At 42.5% G+C, this 22,460-nt stretch overlaps 1 protein-coding gene across 1 annotated transcript in view; it reads left to right on the top strand.

Annotated features, from left to right (window-relative positions):
- LOC136874769 (carboxypeptidase N subunit 2) overlaps positions 1-22,228 on the top strand; it is a 263,808-nt gene extending 241,580 nt beyond the window's left edge. The window contains exons 3-4 of the mRNA XM_067148439.2: positions 13,946-14,563; positions 20,522-22,228. Coding sequence (XP_067004540.2) covers positions 13,946-14,563; positions 20,522-21,751 — 1,848 coding nt within the window. The 3' untranslated portion in view covers positions 21,752-22,228. The remainder of the gene's footprint in view (positions 1-13,945; positions 14,564-20,521) is intronic.
- Positions 22,229-22,460: the final 232 nt, after the last annotated feature.

Genomic DNA, 22,460 nt, shown 5'->3' with positions numbered 1-22,460 from the left:
ATGTCCTTTAAACATAAAGAAACACGCCTTTTTAAATTTTTTTGGGGGTGGGGGTTAAATAAACTTAACGGCGGTGGGGTGTTAAAGGAGGTGAGACCAATTGATTTTACTGTTCATAATATACTTCGTCGCCATAAGACCTATCTGTGTCGGTGTGACGTAAAGCCCCTAGAAAAAAAAAAAAGAAAAAAAGAAAACATAATGTACTTATAAGGAGCCTCCGTAGATTTGCTATGTACTTATTCTGATCATAAACCGATCATTTTTAATCTTTCCTGGGTTCGTTTTCAAGAGCCATCTTTTCCTTCGGAGAACGTTCGTAGATTACAGTAGATTCTCCTGGCATATAAATAAAAATTTAAACACATTTGAAATAAACGATAGGAATGAGATTGACCGTCCAATTGTTCACCTCTATAATAAAGTCAATAATGCACGGAAGTATGTCATTCGTATCGCCAGAAATTCCGCACACTTGCCTACGCGCTACAAGGGTGCTCGTCACATTATAAACAATGACAATGGCAGCAGATGTAATTTACCGCCAAGTAGCGGTCTTGCACCTTGCTGTGGTGTCCAGAACATCTATAATAATAATAATAATAATAATAATAATAATAATAATAATGTTCTCGACCGTCGTCAAATGTGCGGACCGCGCTGGAAACGGATCCTGGACGGGTTATGACTAAGAATGCAGTTCGGCTGCGGGTTCAGTACCGCCAAGGCACCCAAGACGACACCACGCCGTATGTTCTGAAGGATTTGATCCATATTAAAAATGCTTATAGGAAAAGATGGCAGAGATTTAGTGACCCAGCTGACCGCCTGGAATACCTGGACCTAGCCCGGGAAGTACGAAATCGATTGCTGGAAAGAAAGATTGAAAAATGGGAGGAAACTTGCCGTAATCTATTATAAAACGAGTCACATCGCGAATTTTTGGCGGATTCTCTCATAAAACGAGTCAGATCGCCAATTTCGGCGAATTATATATAAAACAATAAGCATTCAATTATAAATTTCAGTATAATACCGTAGCGAAGCACGGGTATCTTGCTAGTTTATTAAGTTATATCTGTATACATGCACTGATCAGTCAAAACATTATGACCACCTACCTAATAGCCGGTATGTCCACCTTTGGCACGGATAACAGCGGTTACGCGTCTTTGCATGGAAGCAATGAGTCCTTGGTACGTCGCTGGAGGGAGTTGGCACCACATCTGCACACATGAGTCACCTAATTTCCGTAAATTCCGAGGAGGGGGCGATGAGCTCTGACGCCACGTTCAATCACATCCCAGACGTGTTTGATCGGGTTAAGATATGGTGAGTTGGGGGGCCAGCACATCAATTGCAACTCGCCACTGTGTTCCCTGAACCACTCCATCACACTCCTGGCCTTGTGACATGGTTGTTGAAAAATGCCAATGCCGTTGGGAAACATGATCTTTATGAAGGAGCGTACGTGGTCTGCAGCCAGTGTACGATACTTTTCGGTCGTCATGGTGCCTTGCACGAGCTCCGCTGGACCGATCCATGCCCACGTGAATGTTCCCCAGAGCATAATTGATCCGCCGTCAGCTTGTCTCTGTCCCGCAGTACAAGTGTCAAGGTGCTGTTGCCCTGGAAGACGACGCATTCACACCCTCCCATCGGCATGAAGAAGAAGGCATTGGGATTCATCAGACCATGCAGTGCTCTGCCACTGCATTAACGTCCTGTGAGGATGTTCACGTGCCATTTCAGTCGTAGTTGCCGATGTCGTGGTGTTAACATTGGCACATGCATGGGTCGTCGGCTGCAGAGGTTCATCCTTACGAGTGTTTGGTGCACTGTGTGTTCAGACGCACTTGTACTCTGCCCAGGATTAAAGTCTGATGTTAGTTCCTCCACAGTTCGCAGCCTGTCCTGTTTTACCAGTCTGCCCAGCCTACGACGTCCGACATCTGTAATGATGGGTGGCCGCCCAACCCCTAGACGTTTGGACGTGATTTCACCTTGTTTTTTCGCCACTGTTGAAGACACTCACCTCATCACTCCTCGAACACCCGACAAGCCGTGCAATTTCCGAAATGCTCCTGCCGAGCCTCCGGGCCATCACAGTCTGCCCTTGGTCAAACTCAGGTAGATCGCCCGCTTTTCTCATTCTGCACACAGACAGCACGCTCACTGATACTACATGCACCGTGCGTGTGCCTGACTAGCAGTCATTCCTCGTTAGGTAACACTGCTATAGCTTGGACGGGATTATATCGATAGTAGGTAGGTGGTCATAATGTTCTGGCTGATCAGTGTAGATTGCTAAATAGTCTAATTCTTACTAATGTACACTTCATCGCAATGTGCATAACTGAATACTGTTTGGTTTGCAGCCTGTGAAATATGTTGTGTTAGGCTCTTGTCAATGAATTGTCCCTGTCCGTTTCAAATTTACCGCATTCACTATCGACACAACGCTACCAGGGCTTCTGGGAGCAACTGTTATGGAAAGCTCACATACATCGTCATAAAGCTTGTTATCTAACGAACTGTGCTTTAAGAAGCTTTACCAGTTTTACAGAGTAATTTATTTTCTCCCTGTTATATTTCAACAGTCCACTACTTGGCACCCTTCTGCCACCTTGTATCATGATATAGGATATGCGAGCGTCACTAACAGGTCACACTGAGCGAGGTGGCTACACGGTGTGGGTCACGTAGTTGTGAACTTGCATTCGGGAGGTAATAGATTTGAATTCCACCGTCGGCAGCCATGAAAAACGTTTTCTGGGATTTCCAATTTTTACATCAGGCAAATAATGAGGTAACGCGTTAGAAAAGGCTGCTGCTGTAACCTTCCCACTCCTAGTCCTTTTCTATCCGAGTGTCATCGAAAACCTGTTTGAGTCAGGGCAAAGATGAACCTCTAGTGAATAAAAATTATATTTCTTAAAACAAGGAATGTAAATCGCGTAACGTCTGTCTGACAGTAGTTTTTTTATAACCGAGCTCGATAGCTGCAGTCGCTTAAGTGCGGCCAGTATCCAGTATTCGGGAGATAGTGGGTTCGAACCCCACTGTCGGCAGCCCTGAAGATGGTTTTCCGTGGTTTCCCATTTTCACACCAGGCAAATGCCGGGGCTGTATCTTCAGTAAGTCACGAACGCTTCCTTCCCACTTCTAGCCCTTTCCTGTTCCATCGTCGCCATAAGACCTATCTGTGTCGGTGCGACGTAAAGCAAGTTATAAAAACAAAACAACAAAAATCTTATAACGTGCTGGGGTCATCGTGGTCTATATCGTGAACATCTGTATACATCTCACACATGTGTAGGTTTGATAACCTGGATGTCTGGCATCTATACAGGTGTACAGTCGCTCAAAGAAGAGAATGAGTCCATGGTACTCTATACGTTCCTCGCTGGTACACGTTTCTCAGAAACAATGGAAGCTATGGATCCACTGTTTGTTGTGGATATCCGCAGGGCTTGTGTCCTCAGTACATGGCCTCCGTCCTAAGCACTGTTAACTCCCGTCGCCGGAGGACTGTCAGAAATTTAAAAACGGCAGGACGGCTGGTTTGTGGTTAAAGGCTTGCATGTATATCACCCGCCATTAAGGGTGTGCTTTAAAAGAGCTACACCACATTGGGACAAAGATACGAGTTTAATCCATCTCCATAATGTAACTGTTAGTGGCCCGAGTTCGATTCTTGGTAATCCTAGAAATGGGATGTAAACGTTACCTGCAATTGGAGTTTGACTCCGTGCCTAACTGTTTGCCATGCTGGACTGTGGTCCAAATGATCCCTGGCTCGATTTCCGGTTAATTCCTCCGGTTCGATGACTGGATATGTGTTCCATCTTCAGCATGGCGAAGTTGGCCGTGCGGTTAGGGACGTCCAGCTGTGAGCTTGCATCCGGGCAATAGTGAATTCGAACCCCACTATCGGCAGCCCTGAAGATGGTTTTCCGTGGTTTCCCATTTTCACACCAGACAAATTCTGGGACTACCTTAATTAAGACCACGGCCGCTTCCTTCTCATTCCTAGGTCTTTCTTATCCCATCGTCGCCATGAGGCCTATCTGTGTCGGTGCGACGTAAAACAAATAGCAAAAAAAAAAAAAAAAAAAAAGAAATGAAGCGTTCGTGCAGCGAGAATTTGGTATTCTGACTGATAGTCTGCTGTTCGTGCAGGCGTGGATTTCAGTTTCGTACAGTTTGAGAACAGTCAGCAGAATTTGTGGATTGTTTTCGGATTTCTAAATGAGACATGCGCTTCAGCCTCCGTCACACGTTGCTCACAAAGCACAGATCCTAGTAAATAAATTTGTTTCGTGTTTTTCTTTAAAATAACATTCCTTGATGACTGTATTCTTACATAAATTCTTAATTATGTGTAGCAATCGTGCATTCTATGAACATACATGAACTGTTAATTTTTACCTAGTACATATCCATAATTGACAATATTATCACAATAAAGGGGCGTAGGGATGTGGCGACCCCATCGCCCAGTGGGTAACCACTGCAATCAGCCACCCGAGTATTGGCGGGAAAACCATACCTAGTTAGAGTAGGAGAAAATGCCTGCTCTTGGCCAGAAAACATCGTGGGGCTCTCCAAGGCTCACAACCTTGGTAGTATTTTGGTTAATGTGAAATATCACTGACCCCAATCTACAGTTTTTCAACTGTCTAAAGCATGGAGGATAGTTCAGCAGAAGATACTACCCCAGGTGGTACCCAATCCACCTTCGCCTTGAGCGAAGCATGCAGGCCTTCGGATTCTGGGGAGCCTGCACCGCCATGCATGGAGGTATCGGAGACTCCAGGAAAGATCCAAAACAAACGCCGGAATTTCTTTGCTATCTTTAACGCAAATTCCCTTCGGAAGATTGGCAAATTGAAACAAATAACTGATACTTTATCCCACCATCAAATATTGATTGCAGCGATTCAAGAAACATGATTCACTGATAAAGAAGTATTTGAGTCAGAGGGTTACAGAATCTTTAAAGGAAACACTGGTAAACGTATACTAAAAACGTTTCCACACATTGGCACAGGTTTCATAGTCAGTAGGAAGATTCTGGATTCGGTCACTAACTTCACTTCACCTAGTAGCTGAGTTTCAACACTCTCCTTCCGGAGCACAAACAAAGTTTACACTATTGTGAATGTTCATGCCCCAATCAATCAAGCGAATAAGAGAGACCCGGAAGGAACAGATACATTCTGGGAAGATCTTGAGGACGTTCTTTGTAAGATCCCAGACAAACATACGATTATACTTCTTGGAGATTTCAATGCACAGCTGGGTAAAGAGAGAAAGTTCCAAAATATTATCGGAAACTATACGGCACACCGTAAAACTCAAAGAGAGACACAGAATGTGAAAGTTCTAAGAAATGCCAATCTAGATTCGGATCACTATTTATCCAAAATCAAACTTAAATTGATTCCGAGAAACGCCAGAAAGATCCACTTGAAGAAGATCAATCGATTTGATACTGAAAAACTACGCTCATATCCTGAATTTTCGAAGAAATGAGAATCCCTGAATCCCCAGAACTGGGAAGAGCTACAGGAGACCTTGATTACAACAGCAAAGGAAACAGTCCCACTGATGAAGTCAAAGAAACATGCCTGGTGGAATGATAAATGTGTCTCAGTGGTAAAAAAAAGACAACTCGCCTGCAAAAATGGAATTCGGTAAAGAACCAAGATAACTGGGAAAACTTCGTGAACGAGGTGCAATGTGCGGCAAAAATTATTCGCAATGTAAAATGTGCCTACAACAAGAATCAAATAACACCGATTGAACAAGATTTCCAGAGGAACAATACACGATACTTCTACAGAATCTTCAAACGCAATCTAAAGTAGAATAATCCAACAAGCTTACAGTTCAAAAACTCTCATAGGAAACTAGCTTACAACGACAAAGATAATTGCCAGATTCTAGCGAAGTACTTTGAATCTCTTCTTAATTGTGAAATTCCAGTATCCACTTTCTCATTTGAAGATAAACATACATGTCCACCCAGATTCATCCCGCCAACGAAAGAAGAAATCAAACAGATTATCCAGTCTCTTAAGGATAACAAGGCACCAGGCGAGGACTCGATAACTGCTGAATTGTGGAAGTATGCTGGTAACAAAATGATTGATAAATTGACCGACATCATCAAAAAGATTTGGGAAACTGAGAAACTGCCACGTGACTGCTGCCTTGATTCACCCATTGCACAAGAACGGGGACAAAACGGATGTCAGCAATTACCGTGGTATTTCCCTCCTATTGGTATCTTTCAAAATTCTCTCAAAAGCTCTGCAGATTAGGGCAGAACAACAACTTGATCCACAACTGGGGGAGTATCAAGCAGGGTTCAGGAAAGAGCGCTCATGTGCCGAGCAAATTATGAATCTGAAATCTATCCTCTCACATCTGAAACTAAGGAACAAGACATTTGTTGTGACCTTCGTCGACTTCAAGAAGGCCTATGACTCTATTGATAGAATCACGCTTATTCAAGTCCTAAAAGGATTTGGCTTGGATAACAAAACTAGGGCAATTTTCAAACAGACCCTAACTAATACAACCTCCAGAGTTAAGTTCAGAGGGAAAATTTCAGACCCTTTCAAGATAAAGACAGGAATTAGGCAGGGAGATGGGCTCGCAACCCTGCTCTTCAATTGCGTCTTTGAAAAAGTCATCCGTGAGTGGCGCAATAAAATTAAAAACGATGATCTCCAAAATGGTGTGAGATTGGGTTACAAGAACATGAATCTTTCTATTGATTGCTTAGCTTTTGCAGATAATCTAGCAATTTTCTCTGATTCTTTGGACATGGCTACAAAACAAATTAATCACCTCAAGACACAGGCGAAAAAAGCAGACCTCCAGATATCTTTGGAGAAAACACAATTCATAACTAATATTAAGGCAGCACCAAGAGAGCTAAAAGTAAACCGGGGGCAATCAAACGGACAGATAAGTTTAAATATCTTGGCGAGTGGATAGAACCAAACATCTCTGAAGCAGCTTTCGCGTCACGCATGAATAAAATGGAAATGGCTTATCAACTGACCAAATACGTTTAGAACAAAAAGTCCATATCCTTGAACGCAAAACTCAGAAATTATTGAACTGTAATAAGACCAGAGGCTCTGTATGCAGCGGAATACCTTGCTATGAACAAGAAAGGCCTGATGGAAAAATTGGAAATTAAAGAGAAAAAGATCTTAAAGAAACTTTTTGGCCCAATTAAAGACAAAGAAGGAGAATTGAATTTTATGACCACTTGCTAAGAATGAAACCCACACGGTTATCGAACCAGATTTTCACCTATTTCTAAGTTAAGAAGACCCAGCCAACTTAGTTCAATGAGGTGGAAAGGAACCTACAGGAGATGGGAATCACTTATGAAGATATACAAGCTGAAATAACGTGGTCCTTATTAGGCCGATACGAACGAAGAAGAAGAAGAAGAAGAAGAAGAAGATTAGCACAATAAAACACATATGAACTGTTGAACCCTTAAACTTACCGTTCCATAGTCGATCGTCTGCCTCGGATGCTTCAGTAGAGCAATATCAAACTCTTAGGTCTTGGGGTCGTTGCGAGGTTTTTCTGTCACTTCAACGACCAAACGATAGAGTTCAGAAGAGTGCCTAATTACTTTTAATGAGGGGGAAAAAGTGTGCTTACTAAAATATTTATTCAAATTAAATCACGATAAAAATATTTATTAAATTAGCCAGAAAAATCACTTAATAATTTTTACAACTTTTTAACGCAATGACAGTACATAACGTGAGTCTTATCTTTTTATTATTGTTTAACATTATGTTTCAAGGAATGAAACTGTAGTGTAAAATTCGTGGACAGCAAAAGACAGAAAACGAGAATAAAACCTGAAAACCGGCGGGCACCATTGATCCAAACGATAACTGAGAATTAATCCACACGATCCGTGGAAAATCTGACCTTCAACTAGTAGAATTCCAGACTTACTTTTAATTAAGGTTATCCACCAGTCTACTATCCTATCGGATATTGGAACATCCCCCGAATGAACCCTTTATCGAATCAAATCGACTATCAGTTGCTTTGGATAGGTTACGAAATATTACTAGAAAGTATGGTGTCCATTACAAGTTAAGAACAATTGTCACAATCAAAAATAAAATTCCCCCATGTATTGTCATCTCGTGACACCCTTAAGTTACAGAAGAATCCCGATGCTGAAACGTGCATCACCCCAAACAGATAACATTTGTTCAGAAAGAACCAACAACACTCGATTTGAGGGATCTTGCGTTACGTCGTACTGAAGGAACAAAACTGCTAAATGCAGGAAAACATTAATTCATTATGCATTTAGAAGAAATTCCAAACACTGAAGTTAAAGGAAAGTGATAAGTCACTTGAAAATGTTCTTACTAAACCAACTTTCAGGTTATAAAACAATAAATTATGTCGTTATATTTGTTAACGTACAAGTCTACAATATAAAACACATAAAAGGAAATCTTTCCGATACTCCAGAACTACGACTACCATTACTAATCTGTCCACCTACACTTGGCCCATTAAACTGAACTGCAAGAAATCGGTATATCAACGTCTCATTTAAAATAAAGTGAATAACGAAAAATGAAAATTATATATATACAGCCGACGAATCGAAAGCGCATCCGTAGTGTAAATCTTGCGTAAATCAACTAAGAGTCAACACACGGCATTATCGTAAGATACAGGACATCCGAACAATAAATCTAAAAGTAAAGAAATAGTAAATAGAAAACGAAAGTTCATCGAACTTGAACACACGCGACTAAGCAGTAAGGATCAGTCTCCATTAGCTAGGTTTCCACGTGAGACAACCCTTACGTTCATGCCACTACTGATGCAACGCTATTATGGGAGAACCCTCTGGCTAGTAAGAATTATGCCGAAACATGGCCTAAATAGTACCTGCTAATACCTTTCACATTCGTATCCACTACTGCAAACACTAACATCGTTCAAGTCGATTCGCAAAACTGACTAACCTATGACTTGACTATATACAGACGACGCCCTGATCTTGTAGTTGAGCTTAAGTTACAATGTCTACACATCATTAAATTATATAACACACGCAGCATCCTTAATCTATCGTTGAGCTTACGTTATGGTATCTACACATCATTTATACTGTCAAGCGAAATCGAAACTTTAATCACAATCCCGGATATTTAAATATAATCCTCGTTAAAACTCTAACACGATAAAATGAAATTCGCCACAGAGTGAACTCGAACCTGGAAATATAACTCTGTCCATTTCTTACAATAGAGCGTGAAACCGAAATTCAGGGATTCAGAGTTTGAGTCCATTTACGCGGTTTTTAAATTAATTTTTATATTATACTCGTAAAGGCATTCGTAATTAAGGTTTAATTTCCTTAAATCTCGAAAGGGTCCACCTCTCTGGTATAGTGGTTAGTGGGATTAGCTGTAACGGGGTCATTTCGTACAATTTCCCCCATTTGGGATGATCCAGTGACGTCTAGAAATAACGAAGAAGCTGTTCAAAATGCAATAACGTACAACCATTGGAAATGAACTGAGCATCAGTCATGTATTTGTACTGCGCATATTGCACCGCCATAAATTCCACCCCTACCATCAACAACTACACCAGCAATTTCACGGAGATGACTTTCAAAACGGATAGAATTTTCGCAATGCATATTGCAAAGAGTTGAAGCTGATGCGGATTTCATAACGGACATTCTCTTTAATGACGAATCCAGAGTTTACAACAACGAAACTGTTAATCGTCATAACATCCATTACTGGAGCGTTGACAATCTTCATTGAATCTTCACTGACAAGATAATTAGATCATTGGACCATATTCTTCGAAGAAAATCTCACGGGACAACGCTATCTACAATTTCTTCCTGAATACCTACCGCTGTCACTGGAGGATGTACCCCTTATGGCACGGTTAAGGACGTGGTTCCAGCAGGATGGAGCTCCTCACACTGGTCGTTGGCAGTACGGAACCCCCTGCAAAGGATATATCCTGGTCGATGGATTCGACGAGGGGGGTTCCTGTCACATTACCGGTTAGATTACCTGAACCTACTCGACTAGATTTTTTGCTCTGGAGTAATTTAAAGCCCGCCTCTGTGGTGTAGTGGTTAGTGTGATTAACTGCCATCCCCGGAGACCCGGGTTCGATTCCCGGTTCTGCCACGAAATTTGAAAAGTGGTACGAGGGCTGGAACGGGGTCCACTTAGCCTCGGGAGATAAACTGAGTAGAGGGGGCTCGATTTTCACCTCAGCCATACTCGAAGTGGTTTTGCGTGGTTTCCCACTTCTCCTCCAGGCAAATGCCGGGATGGTACCTAACTTAAGGTCACGGCCACTTCCTTCCCTCTTCCTTGTCTATCCCTTCCAACCTTCCCCATACCCACAAGGCTCCTGTTCAGCATAGCAAGTGAAGCCGTCTGGGCGAGGTACTGGCCCTCCTCCCCAGTTGTATCCCAGACCCAAAGTCTCACGCTCCAGGACAATGCCCTTGAGGTAGTAGAGGGGGATCTCTTGCTGAGTCCGAGGGAAAAGCCAACCCTTGAGGGTAAACGGATAGAAAGGAGACTGTAATCACCGGGTTGCATAAAACTGAGTGAATAGGGGCAGTTGTACCACGCGGTACATAACCATCCTGTGGAAGTGACAGCAAGAGTGGCACGGACTAGTTTTACTTTGAAACGGGCGGTAGAACAACCGAGGCAACGTTGGATTAGGTTATAAGCCTGCACCCTGATTAGACACACGTTCATGTCAAATGGCGTCAGTGGGCGAGAACATCAGGCCCCACCAGCATGTGGGGAAAATGTTAAGAGAGAAGGAGGGGGTCTTCGCTTCATTCCAACGTACCCTAGGACTGCGGACCGCCTCCCGGGGAGACGGTGTGCAGTTTCATCAAGTGCTATCGTTTCTCTGAGAGACGGTCTCCGAATTCAAACATAGGGTTACTGTAAATCACCAGATTGCATTAATGTCAAGTCGCGCTGGTTCCGGATAATTTTATCTTACGTTTTTAAAACCTTTGATAAACAAACGACGATCGCATGCTATTATTTGACTTCAGAAGTAAAAGTACTTTCATGTTGACATAGAGGTTTCGTTGAGCAGATGGCAGCCACCGTGATTTCTTTTCTGTTACAAACAGCATTAAGTGAAGACTGGCTGTTGAGCAATGAAAAAGACACTTTGAATGTTGCAGGTCTCATATCATTGTGACAAATTGTACATAAAAATATCCTGTTTTAGTGTAGAAACGTCAACAATTTTTTATTAATTATTTTTGCAAAAATCCTCTTTATCATTAATTCAAAATAATGACAAAGACTTTTTGTTTTTATCAGAATTATGTAGATCAGTCTTTTAGCTTTATATTGACCTGTTTCAGACACTGATTTCTTTTATTCTGTGAATTCTGGAAAATTACTGCAGCATTTGACAGATAACCTGAAGCAGTTCTAGGGTTAATACTGTATGTTAGCCTGGTATATTTAGACGTGAGAAAGTCCTTTTTTCGATTTGGTGTTCGGCGTCTACCAGCGCTGAAACGTCCGCGAGAAATGTGACGCTATTTTGCAACGCTCCGTATCTATTAACGATATCACCATTGGAATTATATCGTTGGAAATAAGAACACTTCAACTACCATCTGATACAAATATTCTGTGACGTCACCTGCCAAAATAAGATGGTCGCCAAATTAGACCCCATTTCGACGGTACCGCGTTCGAGGTCAATAGTTATAACCTCGGAAACCGCCGGTTCGATATCAAAAAACGATGTGGTTTTTGTAAGCCTATATAATACCAAAGAAAAATACTTAAAAATATTTTAGACAGTGAAATCATTAGCGAAGGATGTTTTTTAAACAATATTTTGTGACATTTTCACGAACTTTCAGAATGTACAACTTTAAATTACAACAAAGCAAGCAAAAACATCAGATTACTCCACTATTCATAAGACGGCTATTTCTGAACAAAATGAGATTAAAGACAGCTCTGAAGGATCAGTGCGTAGTGATCAAAGGAACATCGTCAGCACAAAAATGTTTGTTGAAGTAATGTAAGTTAATAAAGGGATAGTCGACTTCGTGGTGTAGAGATAGCGTATCTGCCTCTTACCCGGAGGCTCCGGGTTCGATTCCCGGCCAGGTCAGGCATTTTTACCTGGACCTGAGGGCTGGTTCGAGGTCCACTCAGCCTACGTGATTACAATTGAGGAGCTATCTGACGGTGAGATAGCGGCCCCGGTCTAGAAAGCCAAGAATAACGGCCTAGAGGATTCGTCGTGCTGATCACATGACACCTCATAATCTGCAGAGCTTCGGGCTGAGCAGCGGTCGCTTGGCAGGCCAAGTCCCTTCGGGGCTGTTGGGCCATTGGGCTTGGTTTTTGGTTTCTAATAAAGGGATAATGAAGTCAATGCATATAGTAATAAAGAAAATTTAAACGTATGACGAAATAAGGAAAAAAAAGCAATGACTAAATTTTAGACGTATTTACGCCTTAATATTATGCTTTTCACCGATTTATTTTCTCTTGAAATGTGTGCGAAGTGCGGTAAAGCCGAGCAGAATGGAGAAGGAATGAGTATGAATTCCGAACGGATTGTATAGAACAGCTTTTTGCCCAGATATGTGAAAAATCGCTTCTAATTGTCCTTTGCAAAGTGTAGTCCTACAGAACTTGGAATAAAACTCCATTAAGCGCTGTGTTTGAATGACATATGTCTAGCCATGTTCCAGATTTTGGAACTCCGACACGCAGACACCAAAAGTAAAAAGTCTGTATGATCAGTATTACAAATGAAACGAATACATATTTAAAACTTTTGTTGAAGTAATAAATGTACAGACACGTGACTCTTACGATTTTATTAATATAGATGGAACGGTTTGCAAGAAAATTAATTTTAAAATGTACTGTAAATATGTCCAAATTACTCATGCACTCCTTCGAAACTCCCTTGTACGTAGAAATATTGCAATAATGCGTAGCCTAGTTTTTTCTAGTATGCTTTAAACATCTCAAATATCAGCATTCATGCTACACATTCCATGGACTTTGGCGTGTTACTTCCAGAAAGAGACAAAGCTGAAGCTGAAAATAGAAATGAACTAATACTGAAATAAAAACGAAGAATTTGTTAATGTTTACAGTATGCGGCAAAACGAACAATATTGAAATTGTAGATATGCTCTGAACATAAAGGCACGTCTTCGTAACGTGCAAGATGACGACAGCAACACGTATCTGACTGCATCGGCACAATATGTGTTCAAAATGTGCACTTGCATGTCTCACGCATTGTTGATAACGATCCTGTAGATTGGAGAACATACTAATGAACACAGGTTGCCACAATGACACAAAAAGTGAATATTTTCTGTCGTAATTAGAGAAAATTCCAAGGTGGACCATCAGACCGGTAAACGGATTCTCAGAACATGCCCCATATTATAGCATGTGTGGACGTGAGATATGGGGAGTGAGTAGGGTGCGGGAAACCCTTCTACTGAAAATCAAGTGATCTCCAAAGTGTTGTTGTAGAAGAACAAGGGACCCCTAATTTTGTAAGCTGTAGCTCCCCCTGACTGCATCCATTGTCGTTGCAGAGGAGGGTGTCTGGCACATTCATTACTGTTTGAGGTTCAAAGCTTGTCTCTGAGAGTACTGTTTGTTTTGCCGAATGCTGTATGTATATATATCATTGCCTCCATAGCCCGTCCTTCTCTAATTTCTTACTTTTACGGACAGTTTTATTTTCTGTTATTACTAGTTTTCACTGATGGCAGTGATGTTGTAGGAGGTAGAGAAATGTCTCTTCCCTCCTTCATGCCCGATGTAATAACGCGTATTTCTTTTTGTTGCAGATGATGTGGGTTTGGGCTTTCCTGCAAGTGTCTGCAGTCCTCTTGATGGATGTGGTGCTATCTGTCACCACATGTCCTCAGTGGTGTATCTGCGGTTTGGATATGAAAGGACGCCACCAAGTGTCCTGTTCGCAAGGAGGGATGCTTGATCCAATCCCCATCATTTCCATGGATCAGCAAGTGGAAGTCCTGACGATCTCTGCTCCCGAGTCAAATCCTAACTACCTCACCATCGGACCAATCTTCCAGCAGTTTACACGCCTAGAAGAGCTTCACATCACGGACTCTAATATCCCAGCTATTGGAAGACATTCATTTTGGGGAGTCCCAACATTACAGGAGCTCAATCTTACTCGTAATAACATCTCTCATGTGCTGGACTATAATTTTCGAGGGTTGGCCAACCTTCTGAAGCTTCATCTGGACGACAACAGAATTGAGTCTATGCCGAGTGGAACGTTCCGCTATTTGCAAGAGCTACGTGTACTGACTTTAGCTCGGAACAGAATCACTGAACTGGTCCCGCGCCTCTTCCTCATGTTAGGCAAACTTCACGAGCTGGACCTCAGTGGCAATCAGCTGGTGGAACTCAATCCTGAGGTCTTCAAGGACGTTCAGGTGAATATATATTTTCCTATGTTTAAGTACAATGGAACTCCTATTTTCTTGTAGACATGGTATGAGCTCTTGGGCTTATGCCGTGTCAAGAAAACAATGCGATACTCAAGTTTCACAGAGAACTTTGCTTCGCGTCTTCAGAAGAAAATATCGACTGTGAAAATATCGACTGTTCACAAGGAAGTCTTCTACAGTAATGAAACCTAGCCCAATGGCACTACAGCCCTGAAGGGCCTTGGCCTACCAAGCTCAGTCGAAGGCCTGCAGATTACGAGATGTCGTGTGGTGAGCACGACGAAATCCCCTCGGCCGTTATTCTTGGCTTCCTAGACCGGGGTTCTACAATAATAAGGGTTTGAATATAAGAATTCTTTACCATTGAGGCCGTAGTGGTACGCTCGTTCCTTACCAGGTGGCTCGTTGTTTGCTGGCAGAGCGTTGCAAGCGGGAGCTGATGACAGCATTAAGCTCCAATTAAGATGTTCTCTCACAGGGACGTCCCTGATTCGTCTGATGTCCTCTCTGATACTTCTCACGCGCACACAATGTGATAGAACATCTTAATTGAAGCTTAATATTGTCTACAACTCCCGCTTGGAGCGCTGTGCCAGCATACAGCGAGCCACCTGGTGACGAACGAGCGTACCACTACAGTTCCAACCGTAAAGCATTCTTAAATTCAAACCCTCATTATCGTAGAAGACTTCCTCGTGAACAGTCGAGAATTTCTTCTGAAGACGTGGAGCGAATTTTTCTGCGAAGCGTCGAGAGTTTCACATTTTCTTGACAGGGCATAAGCCCAAGAGCTCATATCAGCTGTACAAGTACGGGCCGTGAAAGAATCAATGTTAACATTAGAAACCTCATATTTTCTTGTTACCAGCAAAGGTTGAGTAGACATTCTTCTTTGTCGGTGAACAAATTTCGGTTAGGTTATCATAAATTAGCCGGGTTAATGTGTAAAATGACAGTCGTTATTTTGTGCCCACGGCCATTATATTCAACCATGCTCTCTGCTGGAGAGGAGAACCAGTTGTTTGTTCAATTAGATCTACATCTAGCTCTCCACGGCTGAAGTAGACACTGCAGTGACAATGTATGTTTGTTCAGTCCTCAGCCCCAAGGCTTGTTGTATCCTCAACAGCTCCACCAATAGCTGTCATAGATGGCCTAGGCATCACGAAAGAGCCGTACTAGGGAAATGAGGAGTGATGTAGTTTCCCGTTACTTTCCTCACCGGGCCAGAAGTTGTTACTATACACTGACTGACAGAGCAAATGCAACACCAAGAAGGAGTGGTCAGAACTTTATGCCAATTGCAGGGTAGACTGACGTCACTGAGGTATGCTCATGATGTGAAATGCGCCGCTGTGCTGCGCACGTAGCGAACGATAAATGGGACACGGCGTTGGCGAATGGCCCACTTCGTACCGTGATTTCTCAGCCGACAGTCATTGTAGAACGTGTTGTCGTGTGCCACAGGACACGTGTATAGCTAAGAATGCCAGGCCGCCGTCAACGGAGGCATTTCCAGCAGACAGACGACTTTACGAGGGGTATGGTGATCGGGCTGAGAAGGGCAGGTTGGTCGCTTCGTCAAATCGCAGCCGATACCCATAGGGATGTGTCCACGGTGCAGCGCCTGTGGCGAAGATGGTTGGCGCAGGGACATGTGGCACGTGCGAGGGGTCCAGGCGCAGCCCGAGTGACGTCAGCACGCGAGGATCGGCGCATCAGCCGCCAAGCGGTGGCAGCCCCGCACGCCACGTCAACCGCCATTCTTCAGCATGTGCAAGACACCCTGGCTGTTCCAATATCGACCAGAACAATTTCCCGTCGATTGGTTGAAGGAGGCCTGCACTCCCGGCGACCGCTCAGAAGACTACCATTGACTCCACAGCATAGACGTGCACGCCTGGCATGGTGCCGGGCTAGAGCGACTTGGATGAGGGAATGGCGGAACGTCGTGTTCTCCGATGGGTCACGCTTCTGTTCTGTCAGTGATAGTCACCGCAGACGAGTGTGGCGTCGGCGTGGAGAAAGGTCAAATCCGGCAGTAACTGTGGAGCGCCCTACCGCTAGACAACGCGGCATCATGGTTTGGGGCGCTATTGCGTATGATTCCACGTCACCTCTAGTGCGTATTCAAGGCACGTTAAATGCCCACCGCTACGTGCAGCATGTGCTGCGGCCGGCGGCACTCCCGTACCTTCAGGGGCTGCCCAATGCTCTGTTTCAGCAGGATAATGCCCGCCCACACACTGCTCGCATCTCTCAACAGGCTCTACGAGGTGTACAGATGCTTCCGTGGCCAGCGTACTCTCCGGATCTCTCACCAATCGAACACGTGTGGGATCTCATTGGACGCCGTTTGCAAACTCTGCCCCAGCCTCGTACGGACGACCAACTGTGGCAAATGGTTGACAGAGAATGGAGAACCATCCCTCAGGACACCATCCGCACTCTTATTGACTCTGTACCTCGAGGTGTTTCTGCGTGCATCGCCGCTCGCGGTGGTCCTACATCCTACTAAGTCGATGCCGTGCGCATTGTGTAACCTGCATATCGGTTTGAAATAAACATCAATTATTCGTCCGTGCCGTCTCTGTTTCTCCCCCAACTTTCATCCCTTTCGAACCACTCCTCCTTGGTGTTGCATTTGCTCTGTCAGTCAGTGTATATCAGTCTGCCAAGCCCACTGAAATGCATGCACCAACTGACCCTATGAGCAACATTTTCACACCACTCATAGCAGGGACTGGCAGCATAAGGAATGGCACTACTAGCATCACTCATACCTCGGTCACTGTGATATTATCAAAGCCAAGGATGTGGCTGAGACAGGTCAATGAAAGTAACAAAATTGTTCTAGCCCATACCAGAAGACAGTGCAAGGTAAACAGTTTGGTCTCGGCAGCAAAGCCATCCAATGACAGTAGAAATCGTTAATACGTTTTGCGCATTCCTGTTCAGAACATATCTGCTGGGTAGCCTAGTTGATCAGGTGCTTGCCAAACTGGAAATCATATCAAATATAGACGAGGTTTAATAGGAAGTGTAATTGTTGTTGGAATTTGGAAAGGCAAATTGTTGTTTATATTTTCAGAGCATTTTAATCTGTTATGCATTTGCCAGTCAGCGCTATAACTACGAGAGACCTTTGATAATTAGTGCATATGCTAAAAATAAAACCAGAAAGTAGTAAATATTTTTCCTTGTTTAATAGAATGGTAGCATGCTGATTTGTCTACCGATGAATGTATACATATTTCTAAGAAAATATATATGTTTTGACATTTCAAATGGCCGAAAAGCTCGGGAATAGTTTCCTTGTCCAGGATCATATTCAGTACTTTGATCAGTTGTTCAATAGATTTTATTAGTACAGTGCATCTTAGGAAGTATCTTGCAGTAGACACTGGTGTCTAGTTATCTAAGAAAGCCTTAATGTGATCAATTAGAAAATATTCCTTTGAGAATGTTATGTTTTTATTAATATTGCCACAGTTTTGTTTGGAATATATTATTTTGAATTATAAATAACTTACTGCATGGAGTCTGTTAGTAATTACAGTGAATAAATACTCTGTCCTCATTTGCTGGTCCTCCGTATTTGGGCGGACCCTTCTATTAACTCATGTTTAATGGAATCTATGTGAATATTTTGATACATTGTATTGATGATGTCATATTCGACATCATTTGCATGCGACTCTATCCTTCTGTAAAATCTTCATTTCTTTGTAACTCTTGCATCAAACATCTACTACCCTATAGTATCAACGTCATATTCATGTTTAGCTCCTCCTTTTCTCTATTTACACTCGTACACTTTCCCCTCAAAACCTAAAACTGAAATGAGGTCCTGCGTATCTCAGGACGTCTCCTATTAATTTCTCGCTTATCCTGACCATTCTTCACCAGACGATTGTCCTGTCATTATTGTGGCGCTAAGCCGGGTGGTTAAGGATTAATAGTAAATATTTCGGGAGGCAGTAATATGGGCTATTGCAAGTGGGAAAGGTCATATGAGGAGTGTCTCTTCAAAAGGCCCTATTTCTACCCTAAGAAAGTTGTGGAAAATTGTAAGGGAACGTATAATAAAAGGCGCATGAAACGCACTCATGATTGCATATGGTTACTACTTTTTAAGGATTACATATTTCTGGTTTGGGTTGCTCATGACATTCGATATTATTCACTACTGCAATGCATATGGACGAAATAATAAACATTTTTATGAAGTGAAAATAGCAGCTTTTGAACAGACATACCTCATGTAAACCTCTGTGCATCATTTGTACAATGGCAGTTGTTTGTATGGTAAGCAGAACAATCACCTTACAGAAATGAATAAAGCCACGCAAATGACTTTTGTGGATCAATAAATGGATCGGTAATTTATATTACTGAGTACGCCTTTTCTGGCGAGACATATTTACAGTGCACTATGTTTTCTGGTATAGGCTAGAACAATTTTTGTTACTTTCGTTGACCTGTCTCCCATCCTTGGCTTTGACGGTGTGAAAGTGATTGAGGTACGAGCCATTTCCTGTCATGGATGGTGTGAAAGTGTCACTCACAGCGTCGGTTCGGTTTGGCAGCCTTATATTATTTAACAGCAACGGCTGGATCGACGAGGAAAGCAATGGGAAACTACATTACTCCTCACTTCCCGAGTACGCTTCTTCAGTGACAACTAGGTCATCTACGACAGCTGATGACGGAGCTGTTGAGTTTCCAACTAGCATTTGAGATGAGTACTCAACAAGTCATTTGTGTATTAATTGTTGTATGGTTGCTCTTATGCGTATCATATACACAGCTGTAGTATCACGCAGACATTGCAAATAGGACGCATGTTCTATATGATATCTTTTACTGCCTCCTGACATATTTAATATCCCCACCCCCTCTCACCGCAAGCACACCGTATCTCACCATCAACATCGTACTACATTTCAAAAGCTTCTATTTTCTTCCTCTGTGTCACTTTCATATAATGCCGAATGTTTTCAGTGTCATATTCTCATCACTGGGGGTAAGCCAAATTAGTCTGTTATGATTGATTATTCTGCAACCCAAATATCAATATTCACCTACTTTCTTTAGGATCTATAATCTTCCATGTGGTATTACTTCCTAGCATCAACTGACTTCATTCGATTCTATTCCCTTACTTTTGTTTTAGATTTAATTGTATTCATCTATTCCTCTAAGATCATTTATGCCATTGAGAAATGTCTCCTAATACTCCGCAAAATCAGATAAAATGACAATATCAACGACCTGTCTTAGTTTTTATTTACTTCCGTTTGAAGTGTGACTCATTTCCCAGATATCTTTAATTTCCTTTACCGCTTCGTCTACTGTACGTGCACCGAGCTCGATAGCTGCAGTCGCTTAATTGAGGCCAGTATCCAGTAACTGGGAGATAGTGGGTTCGAGCCCCACTGTCGGCAGCCCTGAAGATGGTATTCCGTGGTTTCCCATTTTCACACCAGGCAAATGCCGGGGCTGTACCTTAATTAAGGCCACGGCCGCTTCCTTCCACTTCCTAGGCCTTTCCTATCCCATCGTCGCCATAAGACATATCTGTGTCGGTGCGACGTAAAGCAAATAGCAAAAAAAAAAAAAAAAAAAAAAAAAACACTGTACGTGCATAAATAAATTTTTAAAAATTGGTACTACCTTGTCTCCCTTCTTTCTATCGAGTTTATTATCTTTCAAATCACTTGATTCTTTCAAAGCATTTCCATATCAGGTGATTCCCGTCCGCTTGGGTATTAAAAACCTGCTTCACAGAATACACATTTTGATCAATGAATAAAAATTTTGATTTCTGACTTTTACTTTAATTATAATTAATTTAGAACTATAACGTTCGCTTTCTTCTCTTTTTTCTGAAGAACATACAGACTAAAAAGCTAATAACACTATGATGATTGCTTTGTTCAGGAGCTGAGAGTCTTACGGTGTCGCGGGTGCGGTTTGTCCAACATCAATGCCATGATCTACCGGCTGTTACAAGACCTCAATCTTCTTGACCTGGGAGACAACGAGTTCAAATACATCGCCTCTGACGAGTTCCGGAACCTGCGTAAACTCCAAGTGTTGCAGTTGGATGGAAATCAGCTTCCTGTCGTGTTGGAGAGGACGTTTGGTGCCCAGTCAGATCTGCGGAAGCTTTCTCTTGCACGCAATCGTCTGGCGAAAGTGACAACTACTGCTTTTGCTAACCTTACCACACTGCGAGAGCTTGATCTAGCTTACAACAAGTTGGATCGCCTGGAGACCACCACCTTCTTACCCCTTTCTGAGTCCCTTAGACGTCTAGAACTTAGTGGAAATATGATTCCCCTTCCTGAAGTAAAATATGTCTTGCAAGCCGTTCTTAAACTTCGTGACCTAGCCCTTGCTGACATGAAGCTCACAGAACTTCCTCTGGGATTCCTTGTCTACCATGAACACTTGAGATTCCTAAATATGTCGGGGAATCATTTTGTTTATTTTCCAGCACAAATTCTCTCTCCTGTGCCTAAATTGCAAGAGATAGATCTCTCTAGAAACAAATTTCGAGGTTTGGACGACAGATTGCTCAGTAGATTTGAAACAATAAAGACAGTGCATCTTCATGACAATCCTTGGGCGTGTGACTTATGCCATATTACGTCGATGCTCAGTCGTGTCAATAAGAGCAACGGAGGTATGTTGAAAGGACTCAAGTGTGCTACGCCGTACTCGCTTGAGGGGAGGTTGTTGGAAACCCTACAGCATTCCTCGTTGGACTGGTGTAGTAACAGTGGAGGTGGTCTTGGTTACATGGACGGATCTACGACCGATACCGCTGGGGTTGCCACAGGGCTTCTCGGAGATGATTCACGTTTAGGGCTGATTGCTGCTGGAGCTGCAGTGTTTTTACTGCTACTTACTGGAGCGGCTCTTCTCGGAGGTATCGCGTACTCTCGTCATCATGCCGCTCATTACTACACTAGAGAGGAACACCGGACTCCTGAGCACGAGGCCGTCTTTGAGAACCCAGCAGCCATACTCGGTGAGAACGGAGATATTAAGTACAAGATAATGCCTATGGATATTACTCAGCTGAAGAAGAAAAAAGTGTCAATTTCCACCATTGACGGTATCACAAGAGATCCCGAGCTACATGCACTGGCAAATGGTACTTGATCAGTGCGGTTCTGTGAGGTGTTAGAGACACATTGCTAATATGAAATTCGTAAATGCTCGAAGGTTTTTTTCTGCATCGTAATAGATGCTGTGTGCTCGGCCGAGTAACGTGTGAAAACTAGGAGTGTAGTATTTAAAACTTGACTTAAGATCTTTGTCATATCTTTAAGGAACTCCTCTGTTGCTGAAGAAGAGAAAAAACCCACCTGTGATATATCTTACTGGAATCTAAGTAATACAGTAAATTTGCATCAAGTAACATTAGTGCAGAAAATTGACTGTCGTTACTGTGATGTGTGCGTTACTGAGAGACTTAGGAAGGGCGAACGTTTTGTGTTACTGAAATACAGTGACATCTCAGAGAACGTCAGGTATACAAGAAGTGCTCATTTTGTACTGTGGAAGTTCATGAATGTTCTAATTTTATTAACAAGATGAAATACTGAAATCATTTAAATGGAGAGAATGATATTTATAAGAGTATAAAAATAAAACTTATTTTTGGTATTACATATGTTATAGGAGCGTGTATTGTATTCATCATTTCCTTACGTGTGTGAAAATGTTCTTCATTTACAAAAGAATTCTCTAAAAATCATCAGCATGAAAATATTGTAAATTATGTTGGTAATGTAGTGATAACATATCGTAGGGCTGGAACATAATCAAAGCGGTTTATGCAAATTCTTTACTTACTTCCTCAACGTCC

The sequence above is a fragment of the Anabrus simplex genome, chromosome 5 (genome assembly GCF_040414725.1).
Source record: "Anabrus simplex isolate iqAnaSimp1 chromosome 5, ASM4041472v1, whole genome shotgun sequence".
NCBI lineage: Eukaryota > Metazoa > Arthropoda > Insecta > Orthoptera > Tettigoniidae > Anabrus > Anabrus simplex.
The sequence above is the reverse complement of the archived record's forward strand: the minus strand, read 5'-3'. Positions and strand labels throughout refer to the sequence as shown.